We start from the raw sequence: 23,187 nt of genomic DNA, 5'->3' as shown, positions 1-23,187 counted from the left end.
CATCGGCAGGCAGACTCTCAACCACTGCGCCACCAGGGAAGCCCTTTTTTCTTTCTTTCTTTCTTTCTTTTCTTGAATAGAGTTTTTCTTTCAGCATCTAGTGTTTTGGGCTTTCAAATTATAGGGCTCATTGAAAGTACAAAGCACAAAGTGTGTAACGTGAATAAACAATTGGGCCAGTGCTCTTTTGTTATGGCAATTTTGTCTCTCTCACTGAACACTCATGTCCTTACAGCACCGAACTACTAAAACATTTGAGAAAATAGTGTTAGGATCACAACTCTGAGAGTGTAAAAAGGGCACATGTCTCAAGGAGATTGAAAATATCACAGAAGTTTGATCCTGAGCACAGGACTGCAGCAATCAAGAGCACAAGAGGAGAGAAATCAGTGCAACCGCAGAGGGAGCCTCCACAGAGCTCTGATTTTAAAAGGATGTCAGAGCCGTGCAGATGCTCGATATGTATGTGCTGAACGGTGGAATTGCAGCTACGTTTGTAGAGTCCTTTTTCATCAATTAATGCACACAGCAATGTTGTTTAAAAGGCAGTTAATTTTAGCCTGATTTTACGGAAGAAATTGCAACTCATTGAGAGTAAGTGATGACATGAGATCAGATGGTGCAGCTTGTAAAACATGAACAAGTCAAATCTGAGCCTTTCCATTACACTTTGCCTTTTCATGGAGAGAAATGCACATATATATATATATATGTATATACATACACAATATGTTTATTACATATAATATATATATACACACACTATACTTACAACCTGTTTACATATGATCTGTATATATATCCATCTGAAACAGTATATAAGACACTAGATTGGATGTATAAGCTCATGGCTAAGGTGTTAAAACCCAAGCCCATTGAGACATTTGGGATATTTCAGTTAAGCTGGAGAAGAAAGGAAGGAACAGGCCTTCGGTTTGGGACTGGTGGTGCAAGGCAGATGGCCGTCTTTGAGAAGCAACGCTCTCCTACTCCTGTGTAGCTCCTGTCCTATCTAGATGAATGGTATTTCTCTTGCACTGAAAAGGGAAGGACAATGAGGAGACTGTCAGTCCATTCAAGACACCTCATGACTCGGATGGATTCTGGTAAAACTTGGGGATGAGATTTCTCTCTCTCCTAGGATGTGTAAACAATAATGGAAAATGAAAACATTTCTGGAGGAATAAAGGTGGAAAAGTGTAGTTATCTTTTTAAAAATATAGAATAAAATTGGTTTTGGAAACTAGAGGCTAGGTAGACTGAAATTCTAGGCAAGAATCTAAATGAGGTTTTCTCCTGGTATGTTTTTACTTTAAATTTACCCGATTTATGAAGTAGGACATGCAGTACTACAGAGTATTCAATAAATACAGTAAGATCTCATGATGGAGAGGCTACCTGAAGGTGGCCTCTCATTACATTTAGTCATCTTCCTGCCAGGGCTGTTTCCAGGCATTTAAAAATGGATTTCACTGAGAGTTTTTAAGTCCTTGGAAAAGGAAGGGACAGTTTTCATTGTTCCTCATGGTAGTGGGAAGCCGTGGACATGGAATGAAAGCCGAGCAAGGCATGAGCTCCTCTCTCTAGAGCAGGACAGAGCCTGGATGGAAGCCCAGCTGATAACCTAGAGATGTTCTAGGTGGTTTCCCAAAGGGTTTATTTAGGTTCCGGTAAATGGGCAGAAATTCCAGGGGAGCCGATATTTATAGGTCAGGAAATTAAAGTGGCTGTCTTCTAGAAAAACTGCACGCAAGGAGCAAGGTTCAAGATACTAGGTGGGATTTGAGATAAAGGCTTTGCAAACACAGGACAGCATACCCCAAACCAAGCAGACCTCAAGTATAGGGACTAACTCCCAACTATAATTTGGCTGCTATATGTAAGTCCAGCATTTGACAACAGGATCCCTGAATCCTCAGTCTAGGGCCATAAGTAATTCAAAGCAACCCTCCCCTTCTCCCCCTTGCAAGAGTAAGGCTTTCAAAATATAGTACCTGGATCCATCTGGACAGAGGGGATGGACTTGATTTTCAGGTAAAAAGGAGCAATGCAATGCCTCCATGAAAAGCATGGAGCTCATGCACTACCCAACTCCTGGGGGGTGCCATTCACTGTCTGCAGCGTGAAAGGACCCCTCTCTGGAAATCCCAGATAGTCAGAAGCCTTTAGAACAGAGGGAAGAGGGGAGCTGCTGACCGTAACAACTAAGAATTAACATGAGTTAAGAACATGTTACATTATTTATTTGAATAAGATGGAGAAGAAATAAGAAATAAGTTGCATCTTATAAGAAATAAAATGGCGAAGGCAAGAACTACAGGCAACAATTTTGTTAATCGTTCAAAATGAAAATGAAAGAAGTTATGGATTTTTGTCTCTCTTCCTTTCCTCACCTACATAATTCTGGCTCCTGTTCTTTCCTTCTGGAGTTGGAAAGAGGCACTTTATATCATCCACATAAATTTTATATTGGTAATTTCATGACCATAATGTGCAGCCACTAACCAAGCTGTCACTGGTTGCTTTTCTCCCCCAGAGGGTGACTGTTGCAATTTGTCGTCCCCAATGTGGCCTTAAGCCAATAGGATAAAGGAGCCTATGAGATGTGATATATTTTGACATATATGAGTTTTCAATGTATAAAATATGATTGACACCTTGACACCTGGTTGGAATTGTAAAGGAAAGGTATTTGGTGATTGACAAGAGTATAGGTTGCTTCCTAGGAGCCCGTGGTTAGTAAGTTCACATGAACTTCAGAAATGCTTCTGTTTTTTTCTTTAACTGTCTAGGTTGCATGTACACACCAATATCCTTACAGTGAACTATGTGGTGTACGAGCAACAATTTTGTCCAGAGGAAGCCTGTCACATGAAACCTGTCATTCATTGTACAGTTGCAGCTGGCAGGCAGTTAGTCACCAGATAACTTACCACAACTTTTAATTTTCAAATTAACAGTTGCTGCCACATGTGGTTTTGTTGAAAAGGCTAACTGAATTACAAACAAGTATTTGTCTGAAAGGGGCTAGTTTATAGCATGTGATAATGTATTGTGACTCATAAAATGGCATTTGTGCAAAATGTAAGTTGAATTATGCTCAAACTGCATTTGTTGGCTTCGAGCGAGTTGTCCACCACAAACACAGAGCAACTGATAAAACAATAACCACAAACAACACCCAGTTAAACAGCGCAGTTCTTCATGCATAGAGATGGGACAGGTCGTATATAAGGTTACGGAAGGATCGGTATGAGGAATCTGTTCTCCAAGTCTTCGTGGATAAAAGACCATAAATTTCATATCTGTTTGATTAATGTGTAGGGGTCATGGTACACATGTCATAAAGGCGGCAACAGTTGCATACACCATTGTCATTTGTACTCTAAAGGCATTTAAATATAAGTGTTCAGTGCCCTACAGGCATACCCATCAGATCCAGCCTTTCCTCTGGGGTCAGAAATATCAACTGAAAGATGATGAAGTAGAATATTTTATGTAGCTCTTTACACATTAAAGTTTCACAGACTGTTTCACAGGAAATTATAGCCTTTTCATGCTTCCTTCATAACTGTGACACTTTCAATTAAATGAAACAACCATCTGCAACCAATAGGAGGTTGATATTTTTACAAGGTGCTATTCCATCAGAATGTAAGGAAACATATATCTACATAAGTGTAGAACTTTGGACATTAAGGCTGTTTTATTACCTGTTGTCTTGTAGTTAGGTTCAGTGGTACACCTTAACCCAAATTGGAATAATGCAAAGAAACACGTATCATATCATTTGAATCTGAAGCACAATTTTGATGTTATATATACATCCTAGTGCAGGTCTAATCAACTATTAGGCATTAGGCAGAAAAGGTTTCAAGGGGTGAAAAATAGAATTTAATTGATTTTTTTCTGCAAATTTTTTGTTTGAAACATTATCTTTGAGTGTTTTTAATGTATTAACTCATTCAGCCATCATAACAACCCAATGATATAGATATTACTCCTCCGTTTAACAGATTAGGGAACTGAGCCACAGCGAGGTTGGGGACTTATGTCACACAGCTAGGAAATAATTTGATTTCACCGTCAAATATATTCCCTAATCATATGTCATTCACCTACCAATCTGAGAGTCATTTGGTGGATTTTGATGGAAGAATCTATTTTAACTCTATTTGTACAATTTGCAGTTAAAAGAATAGAGGCTGAAGCAGTACAATAAAAGTAGCAGGATTTAAGATGACTGCCACTCTGCTCCAAGGTAGAGGTATTGGAGCTTTCACAGAGAGGACAGGTCTTTTCTTCCTCAAACTCCTTGTTTAAGTATGAAATCCAGTGAGGGAGAGTATGTAGTTCTGGACACATAATGAATTCTAAAGTATGATGTGACGAGGTCATAAAATTTGGAATCGGAAGACCGATTCTAGCCATGTGGCTTTAAGCAAATTACCCAGCCTCATTACATGCTTCACTTAATAAATAGAAATAATAATAATATAATTCCTTTCAAAGTTATTATAAGGATACAGTGAAGAGAATATATGAAAATAATGTAATTGGTAAAGTGGTATATAGATATCAGATAATTTCACAATTATCACAATAATATTTGTAGTTAGTAAATATATAATTGTGATTAATAAATATATAATGATTGGGTAAGGGTTATTCATGCCAGGACTTACAATGATAGAATCCTCAAATGACTTGATGAGGTTTACAGATTTAAAACTAGATTATTCAAGTGACTAGAGACCATCTACAGAAACAGCCCAAGGAGATCCTTCAGTTGCAAGGGCAAAGCTGTCAATTACAGCTGAGCTCAGAACTTGACTTTAGGTTTACTCGTGAAGGCAAGAGAAATGCAGTGTGTACCTATCACTTGAAATTCAAAAAACAAAATGCATTTGCTTCCCTTATTTGGATCTTTTAACTGGAGGTGTCTTTCTGGGTTCCAAATTACCTGGGTAATAACCACTTTTCTACAAATCTTATGACTAGGTAGATGAGTGCTATTTAAATTAGAAGCACATAGTGAGTAAAAGAGACATTTTGTGATTAGCTCTTCAAATGGCTACAACCAAGTTTGAAAAAAACAGTAAATATATGTTGCCTAAATTGAAAAATGAAATATTTTTTCTGTACAACTGGACATGCCCAAGACAACTAAAGAAAAGAGACAAATGTCTAAACGGGGTATTGGTAGCTATGAATTCCTTTGAAGATTTGGAAAAGATTTATTCCATTAAAGGACTCTACTTTGCATAGCTGGTTCTTATTCAACACCTGATTACACTTCCCTCCCTGCTCTCAGCAGGCCTGTAAGGTTTCTCACCACTCAGTTATTAATCACTGCTGAAATGATATTTTTAAAACCGAGGAATGTAAGGAGAACCCAGTAGAGCCCATCGCTACAATCAAGCATTTTACTTCATAGTCACTAAGAGCTAACCTAAGATAATGAAGGAATTGCGTTTCATGTGGCTAAGTAAACAAGAAGTATTCTCTGAATTAGCAAAATTAAACTCATTTTGTGGAGTAGTAGAGTGTTTGTATCCTTGGATTATTTTTCACATTAGGCTTGGTGGTGGTAGTAGTAATAGTGGTAGCAGATTAATAGTAGTGGCAGACTCTTTCTTGTTAGTAGTAGTTGTAGCAGCTATAATACTCATAGGACTAGTACTTATCATTTATATTAATGTTATAATAATAGAAGAATCAAGAGTTGTAATTATAACTTTTACACATTAGCAAATTCTTCCAACATTTTACTTAGTTCTTTGGGAATAATTTGAGACTTCACCTTTAAAATTTGGGAAATTGTAGTTCTAGAAAACTTTTTCCTGATGAGAGGAAGCAGCAGATAATGATTCTCATGATCTGAAAGACTGAGTTATTTACAATAGAATGGAAAATAATGTTTTGCCAAATCTATAAAAATAAATATAAATCTTATTTATTTTAAAAACTAATAGTAATAATTAAGTATCTGAAATCATTAATGGCTCTGCATTTTTCAATTCTGTTTTTCTAGGAATTGCTGCTGCAATTTCTTACAGAGTTGTTTTGGTGAATGAATTTTGTATATGATTTAAAATTATCTTACTGCCTTGAACTACTGCCCTCTTTATTCTTTAAATAAATCAGTTTCTCTTATTAATACATGGAGAATTTAAAGTAAGGGAATAACTATCCAGAGCTACTGTCCCTGAAAGAACACTTTCAGAGTATAATTCAATTTTTTCCTTAAAAGATCACATTTATAGAATTTTTGTATCCATTTTAATGGTGACTATAAAAGCATGCTGGTGAGGATAGGAGAAAAAAAGTAAATCATAGACCCTGAAAAATAGTCACTCTTCATCTTTATAATTTTAAGGATGTGATGTTGGACTTTGAATGTTGAGAGCGTGGCTCTGAAAATTACAGGGAAATCAAACAAAAGCAATGACTAATCCACCCTATCATAATATCTTTTAGTACACTTGAGCTACGTGAAATTGCAAATGTACAAAGTTCTGCTCAAGACATAGGGAATTTATTTTGAAAGATATTTTTTGGCAAATGAGAAACAAAGAGTAATGGATGATTAAAACATGCTAAAGATTTTACCAGTTTAAGTATCTTTTTTAAAGGTGAATAGCTATGATTCAATTATGCCTTCGATGAAAAATAAGAAAGAAGTCAAAGGAAAGACGACATTGCTGGAAAGACAGAAATTGATTTCAAAGTAAATAACTACAGATTTAATTCTCCAATAACTTACCTAGAAATTACAGTTGAGAATTTGAACCAATAAAGGCCATGATATGCCAATGAAAGCTTTATTCAGACCATGAAGTGAGCTAAAAGTTTTACACTTTTAGAAGTTTAAATTCTACATAATTTTGTGGTTTAAAAAAAAAAATCCCACTTTTTAAATTAATTCTTATGGAAATAGAAAAATGATCTATAGTAACCCCAGATATGTAGTTAACTTCTGATTGCCTAAACATTACAATTGCATTGTCACAAATAACTTGCTTTGGATTTTATTTTGTAATAATGTATGTGTGTATGTGTGCATTTTTTATGTTCTTAATTGTGCACTTCCTAGATTAATATGAAAAATTAGTTGGTATTCCCTGAGCTGACTCTCCTTTTAGGCAGCTAAAGACCTCGCAGGCAAGAAGCCAGTATAGGATTAACAATTTGTCATGGATAATCCGCAAAGTAAACAAACCCAGTGTGAATAATTGAAAGTGGGTAGGGTTGTAACATGGGAGGTATTGAAAGTTAATTCAAGAGGAAGTTCTCCATAGTAAATTCCCTCTCCTTGTCCAACAGCTAGATTAGGCTGGCACTGATAACCCTCTAAATAGAGAGGCATTTGTGCATTATCGATGTTTTACCATCTTGTCTGAAAACATATAGTCTTTACCTCCTTGATACAGTGCTACTTGAGCAATCTGAGAAATGTGAAGTTTTTCCATGAGTGTTTAGCCTCCTTTCAACTTTGAAAAGATGGTCCAAAACATTTTCTGCATTTTAATATTAAAGATACATATGTGTGATTTCTAAAATGTCCTAAACTGAGATTAAGAAAAGGACTTCAACATCATGAAAATACATTCATTTGTAAACTGGACTTGCCTGTTTGACTAGTGTCGATAACAAGGGATTACTAAAGGCAAATTTAATGTTTGAATTACTTATAGTACTATACTAGCCTCTTCAGCCTAATAATCTCTTCCAGGTAATAGTCACTTTCTTGCAATTAAAGTTGTACATACTACAGATTGCTGATTTACCAGTCTGCAAGGTGCTACCAAATCATATGGGAATTTGTCACTTAATCCAGACTCAACTATTGCTGATCAGACTTTAAGACATTAATTATGTTTCTTTTTTTTAGCTACCGTGATATTTTATTTTCGAAATGTGACTGAAGATGAGTTGGGATATTTTAATTAAAATTTTCTGGACTTTTTCTTAACATATTTATTATTTTTCTAATTATAGGTTTCATATACACTGGAGAAGTTGTACATCGAATGCTAACAGCCACACAGTACATAGCACCTTTAATGGCAAATTTTGATCCCAGTGTATCCAGAAATTCAACGGTCAGATATTTTGATAATGGTATGTATTGGTTAGCCTATTTTTTACTAAATGTATACTTATAAACATTGATCATCAGATTCATATTAATATTTTAGTAGCCTTGGGTTTCTTGGGGTAGACTGGAATTTTAAACTGCTTGATACAAATGCCCCGAGATGGCAAATGTTACATTGCAGCTGTTAATACTGTTAATATGTGGAGTAAAGTATGTGGTTAAATGTCACTCGTTTATTCATTCATTCATTTGTTCATTCAACAAATGTTTATTAACATGTATTGGGCACTATAATAAATGAGTTGCTGTAAACGACACCTCGAACAAAGCAAATACATTTATTTTATGCTATTTGCAATACGTCCCTCCTATTAAAAAAAAACAAAGGATAATTTGTTAGTTTTGATCTTCAGATAGAGGCAAGTGGCATAATATATTGATATTAAATTTCCAAAACTTTTGAATATTATATACCATAAGATGAACACACCTTTTAAAAATCTAGGATTGTGGGTAATTAAAATCACTTAAGAAAAAAGTTTTCCTGACTTTGAAATATGAAATAGAGTCTACTGACAACAATCTATCCCTACTATTTCTTTGTGGAACATATAAAATAGTCAGAAAAGACCTAGAATATGTCACTAAGTACCATTCAAATCTAAGTAAGAAATGTAAGGTCCTAAAGACATAAATGAATTTTCATGTCTACATCTTATTGAAAGCTGTAACTTTAGTAGAAAACGAAATTATAGGAAAAGAAGAGTTTGTTTTGGAAACTTAAGGATAGAAATTTCTGTTCTCTTTATAATACAAAAATAGTATTTATTTGCCCAAATGACAATTTTATCTTTTAAAATAATGAAAGCATGTGGCCTGAACAGAGTTATTTCTTCTCTTGTCTTGCCTTAATGAGCAAGGAGGAAAATTACTATGGGGTAGCACAGACTTAACTCGTGACCATGGCTTTCAGAAAATGACATCATTTTGCTGAAAGAGATCTGACCAGTGTGATAAAGCCACTTTACAGGTCAAAATAGCAAAAGAGGAAGAAAACTAAACATACTTAGATGTACACTTTGAGAAATGCATTTCAGACAATTTGAATAACACCAAAGTGTGATCCAATATGAAGTAATACTAAATGTTAGCCATAATAATTATTTCCTTCTATTATTTTAAGAACTGTTATACTCTGTCCTCCCACTTAAAAAAATTGAGGTACTAAGGCCCAAAGATGTACAAGTAGATTGTAAGTATGCTTTAGACAGAGCTACAGTGAGCAACTTATCTGAAGCTTATCCCATGACCTACTAGACAGAATGAATCTACCCTAAGTAAATAAGAAAGTTGAGTATTTTCCAAGCTTTGTCACTTACTAGGTGATGTTGGGAACATTTACTCATGGGCACAAGCTTCTGATGACCAAGTTTTTAGACTGTTAGCATCAAAATCATAAAGCATATTAAGTCTCTTTCCCCATATGCTCTCTCACACACCCATGTGCCTAGGTAGCTCAATATTTAAATTTTACTTTTATTTAAATGATTTTAAAAAATTAACGTATGCCACTTCAACTGGATTCTAAATTCTTTAAAAACAAGGACTGTGACTATTTATAAGAAATTATTTTCTCTTCAATACCTGGCACAAGAACTCAATACACAGTCGGTCCTCGATAATTAATTATTCAATGAATGAATACATGAAAAAAAATTAGGTATGTAAGATGATTTTTAATTCTGAGAGTTGTGAAAGTACGAATACTCAAGAATTACTGTATTTTACTTTATTGAAATATCTTCTGTGTGATAACCAATGGGAATATTGCATTCTTACAATATAGTAATAAAAGCTAGTAATAGCCTGTGTTTTATTAAATGATTGAAGCACTTTTCAGTATTGTAAGGATCTTCACAAAGTCCTTTTATACCATAGCAACTTACTGAAATATTTCCAACTTTGATTGGTTAGGATCATTGAAGGAATGCTTAAGTATGGGAAACTCAACATTTTAGGAAAGCAAAAACTTCTCTAGAGGAGACAGCAGTTTAGAACATTTCTTCTAAGATAATATTTCTGTTAAGTATTAAAGCACTAGATTTTAAAAATCAGACGATGCTTCCAAATATTATAGCCAGCCTAGAAGTCTGAGTGACAGAATATTAATGCACAAAAACTAGAGAAGTTGTAAAACTAAACCTTTTATTAGAAAAATAATTTGGTGGCTCATAAATAGCAAATTAGAAAGCGTAAGTCTTACAGTGATCAGAAGCCTAATCAAGCACAGAATCAGAAAATTTGGAGTTAATAGTGACCTTAAATGCCCCTAGATCAACCTACTTGCCTGTTTTTATTTTGGAGATTAAGAAATTGGCATCCATTACTGATTAGACAGTTTGATCACCCTAGGGATACTAGGTTCCAACCGCTCAGTTCCATTGAGCACATAGGATGGTACAGCAGCTCATGTGGTCTGTTATATGAGCTTAAATTACAACTTCAGCTCTGCCAGGAAGAACTTTACCATTAGATTTTGTGCCCATCATCAGAGAAACAGTGTAGGATTGTCAGTCATAAGCCAAGAGATGCACCACACTAACCCAGCTCTTTGGTGAATTCCAAGGTTTGCTCTTAGCAGATTATTCTCCTACATCATAGCTGATGACCAAAGAAAGTGTCTTTTTGGTTCACTTACCTAATTGCTTCCTATATTAGGTACTACCTAGGATGCAATAGGTGAGTCAGGGGCTGCTTAGAGAAATACAAGATCGTATCTCTAAAAGCCACTCTCACTAACCTGCAGACCATAAAGTTTTAGATTTAGCAACTTGTAATAAAAGGTAAAATTTGATATATTGATTATTCGATAAAACAAGATAGAGACCTATAGTTAATTTTAAAATTTAATGATAACATTTACACTCAACTAATCTTACTAGTAGAACCATTTAAATTAACAAATGCTGGGGGAGCTGTGCTACTACGTAATAGAAAACATATTTGCACAATTAGTGTTATTTTTAAAAGTCTGCTACTAACAATGTATTGAAAATATCATCACCAGAATATGCATTAAAAACATTTAATTACTCAATTTAGGTAGACCTCTCTTGTGCACAAAGAATTTGAGGAAGCTGTATATTTTTTGATTGATTGCAGAAATCCCTAGAAGGCAAGAATTATTCCTCCCATGTTGTAGAAGAAACAGGTTCAAGCAGGTTAATTGTGTCCAAGGTCACACGCAAAGTATTAGAGGCAGGACACAAGTCTAGCTCATCTGCCCTCCATTTCAGTGTTTCCTCTGCACCGTCAAAGTGTCTAACAGAAATTAGTGAGTAAGAAGGAGACTAGAGCTTGAGAGTTGTGAACACATGTGAAAGAAAAGAAGTGGTTGTTAGGAGGAATTTCATGATCAGAAAACCCTTTTACTTCTAAGATTATGGGAAGTTTCCTGGCTATTATTGTCCTCTTGCCTTTTCCAGTTTTTAGAAAAATGGTTGTATAGATATAGAGAGGCCCGTGGAAGGAAGAGACCTGGGTTTTCACTTACAACAGGGGTATGTCTTGAGTGCTGCTTATAACTAAAAGTACCAAGGTAAAAGTAAAAAAAAAAAAAAATTTCTTTTACTTCTAAAGTTTTACGTCAAGGAAATAGATTTCTATATTTAAAGGGTATAGCGTGATAATTTGATATATATATACATTGCAAAAGAATTTCCACCATCAAGTTAATTAATATTTTCTTCACCTCACATATGCACCTTTTTTCTTTTTGAGTGGGAACACTTAAGTTTTATTCTCAGTAAATTTCAATTATATTGTACAGTGTTAGAAACTGCAGTCACCATGTTATACATTAGATCCTCAGACCTTATTCATTGTATAAATGAAAGTTGGTATCCTTTTGTCAGCATCTCTCTATCTCCCCCAGACCCTAGTCCCTGGCAGCTGACATTCTAAAATCTGTTTCTTTGAGGTCGACTGTCTTTGTTTTGTTTTGTTTTTAGATTTCACACGTATGTGATACCATGCAGTTTTTCTCTCTTTCTCTATTTGACTTATTTCACTTAGCTTAATGCCCTCCAGATACATCCATGTTGTCACAAAGGCACGATTTCATTCTTTTTGGGGCTGAATAATATTCCATTGTGTATATATACCACATATTCTTTATCCATTCATCCATAGATGAACACTTAAGTTGTTTTCATACTTTGGCTACTTTAAACAATGCTGCAGTGGACAAGAGAGTATAGATATCTCTCTAAGGCAGTCATTTTGTTTCCTTTGGTGTACACCCAGTAGTGGGACTCCTGGATCATATGGTAGTTTTCTATTTTTAATTTCTTGAGGAAATTCCATACTGTTTTGCACAGTGTCTGTTCCAGTTACGTTTCCACCAACAGACTATAAGGGTTCTGTTTTCTCTACATCCTTTCCAGGATTTGTTATCTCTTGTCTTTTTGATAGTAGACATCTTAATAGGTGTGAGGTGATGTCTCATTGTGCTTTTGATTTGTATTTCTCTGATGATTAGTGATGCTGAGCACATTTTCATGAACCTCTTAGCCATTTATATGTCTTATTTGGAAAAATGGCTGTTTAGGTCCTTTGCCCATATTTTAATTGGGTTATTTGTTTTCTTGCTATTGAGTTGTGTGAGTTCCTTATTTATTTTGGATATAATCCCTTATTAGATACATGGTTTGCAAATATTTTCTCCTATTCCATAGGCTGCCGTTTCACTTTGTTGATGGTTTCTTTTGCTGTGCAGAATATTTTTTGTTTGATGTAGTCCAACTTGTTTATTTTTGCTTTTGTTGCATTTGCTTTTGGTGTTAAATACAAAATACAAAATATGATTACCAAGACCTATGTCAAGGAGCTTACCCTCTATGTTTTCTTCTAGGAGTTTTACATTTCAGGTATAACATTCAAGTCTTTAATCCATTTTGAGTTGATTTTTGTGTATGGTATACTCTTTTGCATATGGCTATCCAGTTTTCCCAGCACAGTTATCCAGTTTGTTGAGAAACAGTTCTTCCCCTTTGTATATTCTTGGCTCCATTATTGAAAATGAATTGACCATATAAGCATGGATTTATTTCTGGGATCTGTACTCTGTTCCATTGATCTATGTGTCTTTTTTTCTTAATCCCAAAACCATACTGTTTTGATTACTATAGCTTTGTAATATACTTTGAAATCAGAACGTGTAATGCCTCCAGCTTTGTTCTTCTTTCTCAAGATTGCTTGGCTATTTGGAGTCTTTTGTGGTTCCATAAAAATTTTAGGATTTTTTACATTTCTGTGAAAAATGCTATTGGAATTTTGATAGGGATTGAATTGAATCTGTAGATTGTTTTGGGTAGCATCGAAATTTTAACAATATTACTTCTTCCAATCTAAGAACATGAAATATCGTTCCATTTATTTGTGTCTTCTTCAGTTTCTTTCATCATTGTCTTACAGTTTTCAGTATACAGGACTTTCACCCCTTTGGTTAAATTTATTCCTGGGTATTTTCTTGATGCAATTGTAAATGGGATTGTTTTCTTAATTTCCCTTTCTGATAGTCTGTTATTAGCACATAGAAACACAACACATTTCTGTATATTGATTTTGTATCCTGCAACCTTACTGAATTCATTTATTAGTTCTAACAGTTTTTTTTTTTTTGGAGTCTTTAGGGTTTTCTATATACAATACAGGCATCTGTCAATAGTGACAGTTTTACTTTTTCCTTTCCAGTTTGTATGCCTTTTACTTCTTTTTCTTGCCTAATTGCTCTGGCTAGGATTTCCAGTATTATGTTGAATAAAAATGGTGAGAGTGGGTGTCCTTGTCTTTTTCCTGATCTTAGAGGAAAAGCTTTCTGCTTAGTATCTTGTTAGCCTTAAGTATGATGTTAGCTATGGGCTTGTCATATATGGACTTTATTTCATTGAGATGCATTCTATCTATACCTGATTTGTTAAGAGTTTTTATCATGAGAGGATGTTGAATTTTGTCAGATGCTTTTTCTGCATCTATTGAGATCATCATACGATTTTTATCCTTCATTTTGTTAATGTGGCATATCACATTGATTGATTTGTGTATGTTGAACTATCCTTGCATCTCAGGAATAAATCCAGCTTGATCATGGTATATGATCTTTTTAATGTACTGTTGAATATGGTTTGCTAAGATTTTGTTGAGTATTTTTGCATCTATGTTCATTGGCTATATTGGTCTGTAAGTTTCTTTTCTTGTAGTGTCCTCATTTGGCTTTGGTATCAGGGTAATCCTGGCCTTGAAAAATGAGTTTGGAAGTGTTCTCTCTTCTCTATTTTGGAAGACTTTGATAAGAATTGGTATTAATTCTTCTTTAACTGTTTGGTAAAGTTCCCCAGTGAAGCCATCTGATCCTGGATTTTTCTTTGTCAGAACTTTTATAATTACTGATTCTATCTCCTTACTAGTAATTGGTCTGTTCAGATTTTCTGTTTCTTTGTGATTCAATCTTGATTGATGGTATGTTTCTAGGAATTTATCCATATCTTCTAGGTTGTCCAATTTGTTGGCATATGATTGTTCATAGTACAATAGTTTCTTATGATCCTTTGTTTTCTGTTATCAGTTGTAGTGTCTCCGCTTTCATTTCTGATTTTATTTATACTTTCTCTTTTTTCTTAGTCTAGCTAAAGTTTTGTCAAACTTTTTATCTTAAGAAAGCTCTTAGTTTCAATGATCTTTTCTATCATTCTAGTGATATCTATCTAATGGATCTTTTTAGTCTCCATTTCTTTTATTTCCATTCTGATCTGTGATATTCCCTTCTTCTGCTAACTTTGGGCTTGGCTTGTTCTTCTTTTTTAGCCCCTTGATGTGTAAAGTTAGGTTGTTTTTTGAGATCTTTCTTTTTTCTTCATGTAGGCATTTATCTCTATAAATTTCCTCTTAGAATTGCCTCTGCTGAATCCCTTAAGTTTTATGTTTTTTTTCCATTTTCATTTATCTCAAGATATTTTTAGATTTCCCTTTTGATTTCTTCTTTGGCCCACTGGTTGTTCAGGAGGATATTTTTTAATCTCCATGTATTTGTGAATCTTCCAGTTTTCCTTCTGCTGTTAATTTGTAGTTTTATACCATTTTGGTCAGAAAAGATGCCTGATATGAATTCAGGCCTTTTAAAATTGTTAAGACTTGTCTTGTGGCCTAAAGAAATTGTCTATCCTGGAGAATGTCTTATGTGCACTTCAGTAAAATGTGCATTCTGCTGCTGTTTGATGAAATGTTCTATGTATTTCTGTAAGGTTCACCTGCTCTAATATGTAGTTTAAGGCCAATGTTTCCTTATTGATTTTCTGTCTGAATGATCTATCCATTGTTGAAAGTGAGATATGAAGTTCCCTATTTTTATTGTATTGCTGTCTCTTTCTGCCTTTAGATCTGTTAATATTTGCTTTATATATTTAGGTATTATGATTGGATGCATAAATATTTATAAACATTTATAATTGTTAATATCCTCTCGATGAATTGACCTCTTTATTATTAAATAATGACCTTTCTTTTGTCTCTTGTTACAAGTTTTGGCTTAAAAGTCTACTTTTCTGGCATAAGTATACCTACCTCTGTTTTCTTTTGGTTTCCATTTGCATGGAAAATCTTTTTCCATACCTTTACTTTTAATCTACGTGTGTTCTTAAAACTGAAGTGAGTGTCTGTGGGCAGCATATAGTTAAGTCTTTTTCTTAAACTCTTAACCCAGTCTGTGCCTTTTGATTGGAGAATTTAGTCCATCTACATTTAAAGTAACTATTGATAGGTATGGTTTACTATTGCCATTTTGGTAGTTTTCTGGCTGTTTTGTAATTCCTTTGTTCCTTTCTTTCTCTCACTCTCCTTTGTTATTTGATTTTCTGTAGTGATATGCTTCAATTCATATTACTTTATCTTCTGTGTGTAAGTATTTGATCTGTGGTTTTTATGAGGCTTACATAAAACATCTTATACAATCAATTTTAAGCTGATAACAACTAACTTCAGACTCATGCAGAAGCTCTACATTTTTACACCTTCCACCATATTTTATGTTTTTGATATCACAATTTATAACTTTTTTCATTGCATATCCACTAACAAACTATTGTAGTTATAGTTATTTTAAAAACTTTTGTCTTTTAACCTTTATACTAGAGTTATAAGTGATTTTTCCACCACCATTTTAAGAGTATTCTGAATTTAACTATATATTTACCTTTACCAGTGAGATTTTTTATATACATAATCTTGTTACTTACTAGTATTCTTTCATTTTAGCTTGAAGAACTCCCTTTAACATTTCTTATAAGTCTGGTCTAGTGGTAAAGAACTTTTTCAGCTTTTGTTTGTCTGGAAATTTCTTTATCTCTCCTTTAATTCTGAAGAACAACTTTGCTTAATAAAGTAGTCTTGGTTAGCAGGTTTTTTCTTTCAGCACTTCGAATACCTCACCCCACTCTCTCTTGCCTGCAAGCTTTCTGCAGAAAAATCTACTAACAGTTTAAAATTTCCCTTGTAAGTAACAAATTGCTTTTCTCTTCTTGCTTTTAAGATTCTTTCCTTATTGTTAACTTCTGATAATTTGATTATAATGTGTTTCAATGTAAATCCCTTATGATTCATCTTTTTTTGGTATTTTTGAGCTTTCTGGATCTGGATGTCTGTTTTTTCCCCCAGGTTAAGGAAGTTTTCAGCCATTAGTTCTTTGAATAATCTTTTTATTTTTAATTAATTTATTTATTTTTGGCTGTGTTGGGTCTTCATTGCCGCACGCAAGCTTTTTCTAGTTGCGGCAAGCAGGGCTACTCTTCGTTGTGGTGGGCAGGCTTCTCATTGAGGTGGCTTCTCTTGTTGCAGAGCACGGGCTCGAGGCATGTGGGCTTCAGTAGTTGTGGCACGTGGGCTCAGTAGTTGTGGTTTGCAGGCTCTAGAACACAGGCTCAGTAGTTGTGGTGCATGGGCTTAGTTGCTCTGCAGCATGTGAGATCTTCCCAGACCAGGGCTCGAACCCACGTCCCCTGCATTGGCAGGCAGATTCTTAACCACTGCGCCACCAGGGAAGTCCTCTCTGAATAATCCTTCTGCCCCTTTCTCTCTCTCTTCTCATTCTGAAATCCCTGTAATATGAATATTGGTCCACTTGATGTTGTCCCATATGTCCCTTAAGCTGTCTTCACTCTTTTTCATTCTTTTTTTTCTCTCTCTGCTCCTCTAATTGGATCAGTTCCACTGATATGTTTTCAAGTGCATTGATCTTTTCTTTTACTTGATATAGTCTGTTGTTGAACCCCTCTATTAAAACTTCCGGTCAGTTATTGTATTCTTTGGTACTATGATTTCTATTGAGTACTTTTTATATTTTCTGTCTCTTCGTTGGAATTCTCACTTTGTTCATGCATTGCTCTCCTGACCTCAGTGAGCATCTTTTTTTTTTTTGTTTTTTGGCTGCACTGTGTGGCATACGGGATCTTGGTCCCCCAACCAGGGATCAAACCTGTGCCCCCTGCAATGGAAGCACAGAATCTTCACCACTGGACCGCCAGGGAAGTCCAGTGAGCATATTTATGACTGTTATTTTGAACTCATTTGGGTAAATCACTTACTTCTGTTTCATTAAGATCTGTTTCTAGAGATTTATCTTCTTTTTTGTTTGGAACACATTCCCCTGTTTCTTCGTTTTTCTTTACTCACTGTTAGTTTTTGTACATCAGATAAATAGCTATCTCTTCCAGTCTTGTCAGAGTGGTTTTCTGTACAACATGAACTTCATCAGTCAGCTTAGCTCAAGCTCCTGGTTGTCTTTCAAACCTTTGTGATTGTTCAAGGCACCATCTTTGTTCTCAGGGGCATCCAGTAGTTTTGGGTGTGCCAAGAGCCATCAGTTTCCCAAAGGGGAAGATCGCAATCAGCACCTAGATTTGTTGGCAGTCCCTCAGGCAGCAGCATACTGGAAAAGTATGCAGTCAAGTCCTCTCCAGGGATAAACTGGGAGACAGGTATTTTGTCTGCTCCCTCTCTACTGAGCCTTGAGGGGATAGCCAATGCAAGCGATGCAAGTGCTCACAGGTGTGCCTTTTAACAGTTGCTTCTTTGTGTGCTACAGTCCTGTAGGACTCATGAGTGCAAACCCCATTGTCTCTCAGAGCAAGATGACCTGGGGGCCTGTCCTCAGGTGGCAGCCACAAAAGCTGGGTGCCAGACATGTGTGCAAGCTCCTTCCAGAGAGATGCTGGTGACTTGGTTTTATCCTTGGACTGAGCCAAAGGAAAAGGTAGGGGAAGTACCCACTGGCTCTTTTGGGCTCCAGAGGATCACAGTAAGCACCTAGATGTGTGCAGTTTCATTATGGGTATTTTCTCAGTTGCCTCATGTATAGCAGTCACTCAGCTAATTTTGGATTTCTCTCAAAGGAAATTGCTCCTTGTATAGCTGTACATTCAGTGTATCCATGGGAGGAGGGGAAGTCAGGAGCCTCCTATGCTGCCATCTTGGTCAAAAGATCTCAGCATTAAGTTATACTCAAAAACAGAGTAATGACAGTGTTCTGGTCTACTTCAATCACCTGGTACAGGAATGAACTCAGGAAGTCAGACAGAAGAAATGTATAGGGCAAGTTACATGGGAAAGGGTATGGAGCATCCATGCCCTCTCTGGGCACTCTACTCTCCTAGCATCTCCACATCTTCACTAACCCAAAAGCTCTCTGTCATGCAATATTGATTTATTTTCTTTTTAATCATATACTTACTGACCTGGGAGATAAGTTATGCTCTCTTAGTTCTGTGAGTTTCATTTCTGTACATCATTTTTTGGCAACAAGATTTTTTAAAAGATTAGAAAATCCAATACTTAGAGCTAGGCAAACGTCTTAGCTGCTCATTTGTTTTCTTAAAAAAATAAAAAAGAATAAACAGTGTCAGTTAATGGAATTAGAACACTCCCTAACACAATACAGAAAAATAAACTCAAAATGGATTAAAGACCTAAATGTAAGACTGGAAACTATAAAACTCTTAGAGGAAAACATAGGAAGAACACTCTTTGACATAAATCACAGCAAGATCTCTTTTGACCTGCCTTCGAGAGTAGGAAATAAAAACAAAAATAAACAAATGGGACCTAATGAAACTTAAAAGCTTCTGCACAGCAAAGCAAACCATAAACAAGATGAAAAGACAACTCTCAGAATGGGAGAAAATAATTGCAAATGAATCAACAGACAAAGGATTAATCTCCAAAATATACAAACAGCTCATGCAGATCAATATTAAAAAACAAAGAACCCAATCAAAAAATGGGCGGAAGACCTGAAGAGACATTTCTCCAAAGAAGATACACAGATGGCCAACAAACACATGAAAAGATGCTCAACATCACTAATTATTAGAGAAATGCAAATCAAAACTACAATGAGGTATCATCTCATACCACTCAGAATGGCCATCATCAACAGAGAAAACCATAACTCAAAAAGACACATGCACCCCAATGTTCATTGCAGCACTGTTTACAATAGCCAGGTCATGGAAGCAACCTAAATGCCCATTGACAGATGAATGGATAAAGAAGATGTGGTGCATATATACAATGGAATATTACTCAGCCATAAAAAGGAACAAAATTGGGTCATTTATAGAGACGTGGATGGACCTAAAGACTGTCATATAGAGTGAAGTAAGTCAGGAAAAGAAAACAAGTATCGTATATTAACGCATATATGTGGAATCTAGAAAAATGGTACAGATGAACCTGTTTGCAAGGCAGAAATAGAGACACAGATGTAGAGAACAAATGTATGGACACCAAGTGGGGTAAGAGGGGTGGTGGGATGAGTTGGGAGATTGGGATTGACATATGCACTAACTAATACATATAAAATAGATAACTAATGAGAACCTGCTGTATAGCACAGGGAACTCCACTTTTCTGTACAGTAGAAACTAATACAATGTAAAACAACTATATGTACCCCAGTAAAATAAATAAATAAATATAAATAAAACCTAAAAGAGAAACACTGATGAAAAAGAACAAAACAAAATATAAATTCTCATTGGTGGCTATTAAACTGTGTTTCAATTACTATTTCATGTTAATACTTTTATAATAAACACTGGCAGATTGACTCATCAGAATATGATATATAGCACTGAAGATTCATCCCAGTGTACTTAAAGGGGCTTCAGAAATGTTAGCCTGAGGCCCTTTAAGCTACCTTGCAACCTTTTAGAAGCAGTACAACAAAGAAATGCAGACATTGTGAATTAAAGAAGAAAATTCCCAAGAGTGTTAAAGAAATTTCTTTAGCATGGAAGAGTATAATTCTAAGTATGAAATAGACATTTTCAAGTCTGATTCTAGCTTCCCTGAATCTGTTCCTTTCTCTCTCAGCATTTGTCAAATGTATTTGAAGTTCATTCAAGCCACTTGGGTTGCATTTTGAAAGTGGCTCATGGAAATTTAAGCAGACAGTACCCATTAACATTAATGGACTTCCTAAGGCAAAATTCCCCATACTGGGCTCAATATTAACCTGAGTATGAGGTTAGATTTTACCAAATATTTAGAGAATACTCAATTCTTTTTTTTTTTTTTTCGCGGTACGCGGGCCTCTCACTGTTATGGCCTCTCCCGTCGCGGAGCACAGGCTCCGGACGCGCAGGCTCAGCGGCCATGGCTCACAGGCCTAGCCGCTCTGCACCATGAGGGATCTTCCCAGACCGGGGCACGAACCCGTGTCCCCTGCATCGGCAGGCGGACTCTCAACCACTGCGCCACCAGGGAAGCCCTCAATTCTTTAAAAATATCCCAAATGCTATTTCAGTAACAGAAATCCAGTTAACTATGTAAAATTCAAGTAGCACAGCTACTAGATGTGAAGGTTAGATCCATGATTTGTGAAGATTCCCACCAGAATTGATTGATACATTTTTCTCACTGCATTTCTTTTGTTCCAATGGGGTTTATAGGCACAGCGCTTGTTGTCCAGTGGGACCACGTACATCTCCAGGATAATTACAACCTGGGAAGCTTCACATTCCAAGCAACCCTCCTCATGGATGGACGCATCATCTTCGGATATAAGGAAGTAAGTAATGTATTGATAATTTCCTTCCCTATTGGCCTTGACCTCTCTATCTTTTCCTCCAAGTGTCAAGAAAAGGACATTTTACAGTCATGAACCTCAGATCATTTTCTCACCTCTTGGTTTCTTTTGCTTTATTGAAAAAATACAATTTTTAAAATCTACCAAGTAGCACTAATTGTTAATTCTTTGGGTTTTGTTTTATTTGGCATTCTGATATCCTTGGCATTCTGACCCATGAGTTTCATAAAATTATTAAATAATTATATTCTTGTGGAAGTATAATGAAATATCTCTAAGAAAAAATATTTCCAATTTGGAAGGATTTTCATCTAAATCTGATTACTTATATTTATACTATTTATTTGTTTTTGCCTTGTCAACTTCTTTCACATTTTTTGGCTATAATTTCAAAAGTGTTAATAGACATGAAGTCTTGTGTGGCTCAATGACCCAATACTGAAAGTATTCCACGACAGCTGGGTCCACAGTCCCTTTGGCCAATGTTTATTGCCACCTGATAGGAAAGATTAATTAGAGATCAAAGTGACAGAAAGAATAAAGAAATTTAAACTTAGTTTGTTTCATTTTACCAAATTGACAGGGAATGGAAATTGACTAAATTGTAGCCTTTAATTTACAGAACATCTAAATTAGAATAATAGCATGTTTGGCTTAAAACTCTATTGACAGTGTAATTAAGGTCTATTAGACAACCTAAACTTTGGGGGAAGAAAATAAAGAATATAAGAATAATATATCAGATGTGATGTTTTAGGCAGTCAGTAGTCACAATGTGAATTGATAATGGGCATTATTAACCCATGGATTAATGGGTATTTGTAATAATACAGACTCAACATCTTATTTTCAATTGAAGGGTTATTTTTCCCTTGGGAAATGAATCCCTGGCTATTAAAAAGATGTTGACAATTTAAAAAGGATTCACTTTGCTCATGTCTTCTGAAATCTATCTTTTCTATAAAGTGAAGGATGGTTGTATTTCAACTCAATAGGCCAACTTTTGGAAATCTCATAACCATGTTAAATGTTTCCACTCTTTTGAAGAATTCTTCTGTGTGGAATTAATCATTTACTTGGGGCAATAGTATACACAGAATATAATGTAAGATCCGTTCTGCTTGGTGCTTCCTTATCCAGAGCTATGTATCGGTGTCATAGCCCACCATATCCTTATATCACACTCCCTGGAAGCTGAGACAATATCGCTCAAAGGGACTCATTCTAGTTTTCATTGTAATCTAGTGTATTGCTGGGACTGCAGAATGATGTTATGGAATATTATTTTCAACATTTTAGCCAACAGTGGTAAAATTTCTGGAAAGAGGCAGAGTCAGTAAGTCTAGAATCTAAAATCTCACTAATTGTAGGCTTTGTCAAAACAGAGGTTTGTGTTCTTATTGTGGTCTCTCTCTCATCTTTATTATCAAAATTGTCATCTTTATTTATACTGTTCTCAATGGGTGTCTCACATTGCAGAGTAACAGTTTATTTTTCCTATTCTCTCTTTGTAGTGAGGTTGGTATTTTTAAAATGTCCTTTTCTTTTCTTTATTTAATCAAAGAGAAATTTTCCATTATGGTTTTCCTGTTTTGTCATGTGAATATTAAGCTGACAGGCAATTTTAACACTTTCTTAATATTTCCAGACTATCAGTCCTTCTGAATTTAGAGTTCTAAAGAAATCACTACTTTATTATTTGCCTCGCTGTCCTTTCTCTGTCCTGGTTAAAAAACAGTTACTTATTTCCTATTCTACCTCTTTGCTTCCTGACAACTGTCACGTATTTTATTTTGCTGAGGCAAATTTCTATTTGTAAAATTTGCCACAATAAGGATCCCCATGCATTTGAGGTGAGAGCTAGGTGCTCCTGGCCTTCCTAGAAAAATATTTATAATTTCAATAGCATAAAATCGTGTTCCTTACATAATGTATTATCCTTGACAAA

At 35.3% G+C, this 23,187-nt stretch overlaps 1 protein-coding gene across 1 annotated transcript in view; it reads left to right on the top strand.

Annotated features, from left to right (window-relative positions):
- Positions 1 to 23,187, top strand: part of PLXDC2 (plexin domain containing 2) — a 406,618-nt gene that overhangs the window by 256,443 nt on the left and 126,988 nt on the right. The window contains exons 5-6 of the mRNA XM_007108130.4: positions 8,002 to 8,124; positions 21,103 to 21,221. Coding sequence (XP_007108192.1) covers positions 8,002 to 8,124; positions 21,103 to 21,221 — 242 coding nt within the window. The remainder of the gene's footprint in view (positions 1 to 8,001; positions 8,125 to 21,102; positions 21,222 to 23,187) is intronic.

The sequence above is a fragment of the Physeter macrocephalus genome, chromosome 11 (genome assembly GCF_002837175.3).
Source record: "Physeter macrocephalus isolate SW-GA chromosome 11, ASM283717v5, whole genome shotgun sequence".
In the NCBI taxonomy this organism is placed as follows: domain Eukaryota; kingdom Metazoa; phylum Chordata; class Mammalia; order Artiodactyla; family Physeteridae; genus Physeter; species Physeter macrocephalus.
Note: the sequence above shows the minus strand (reverse complement) of the source record. Positions and strands in the feature narration are given on the sequence as shown.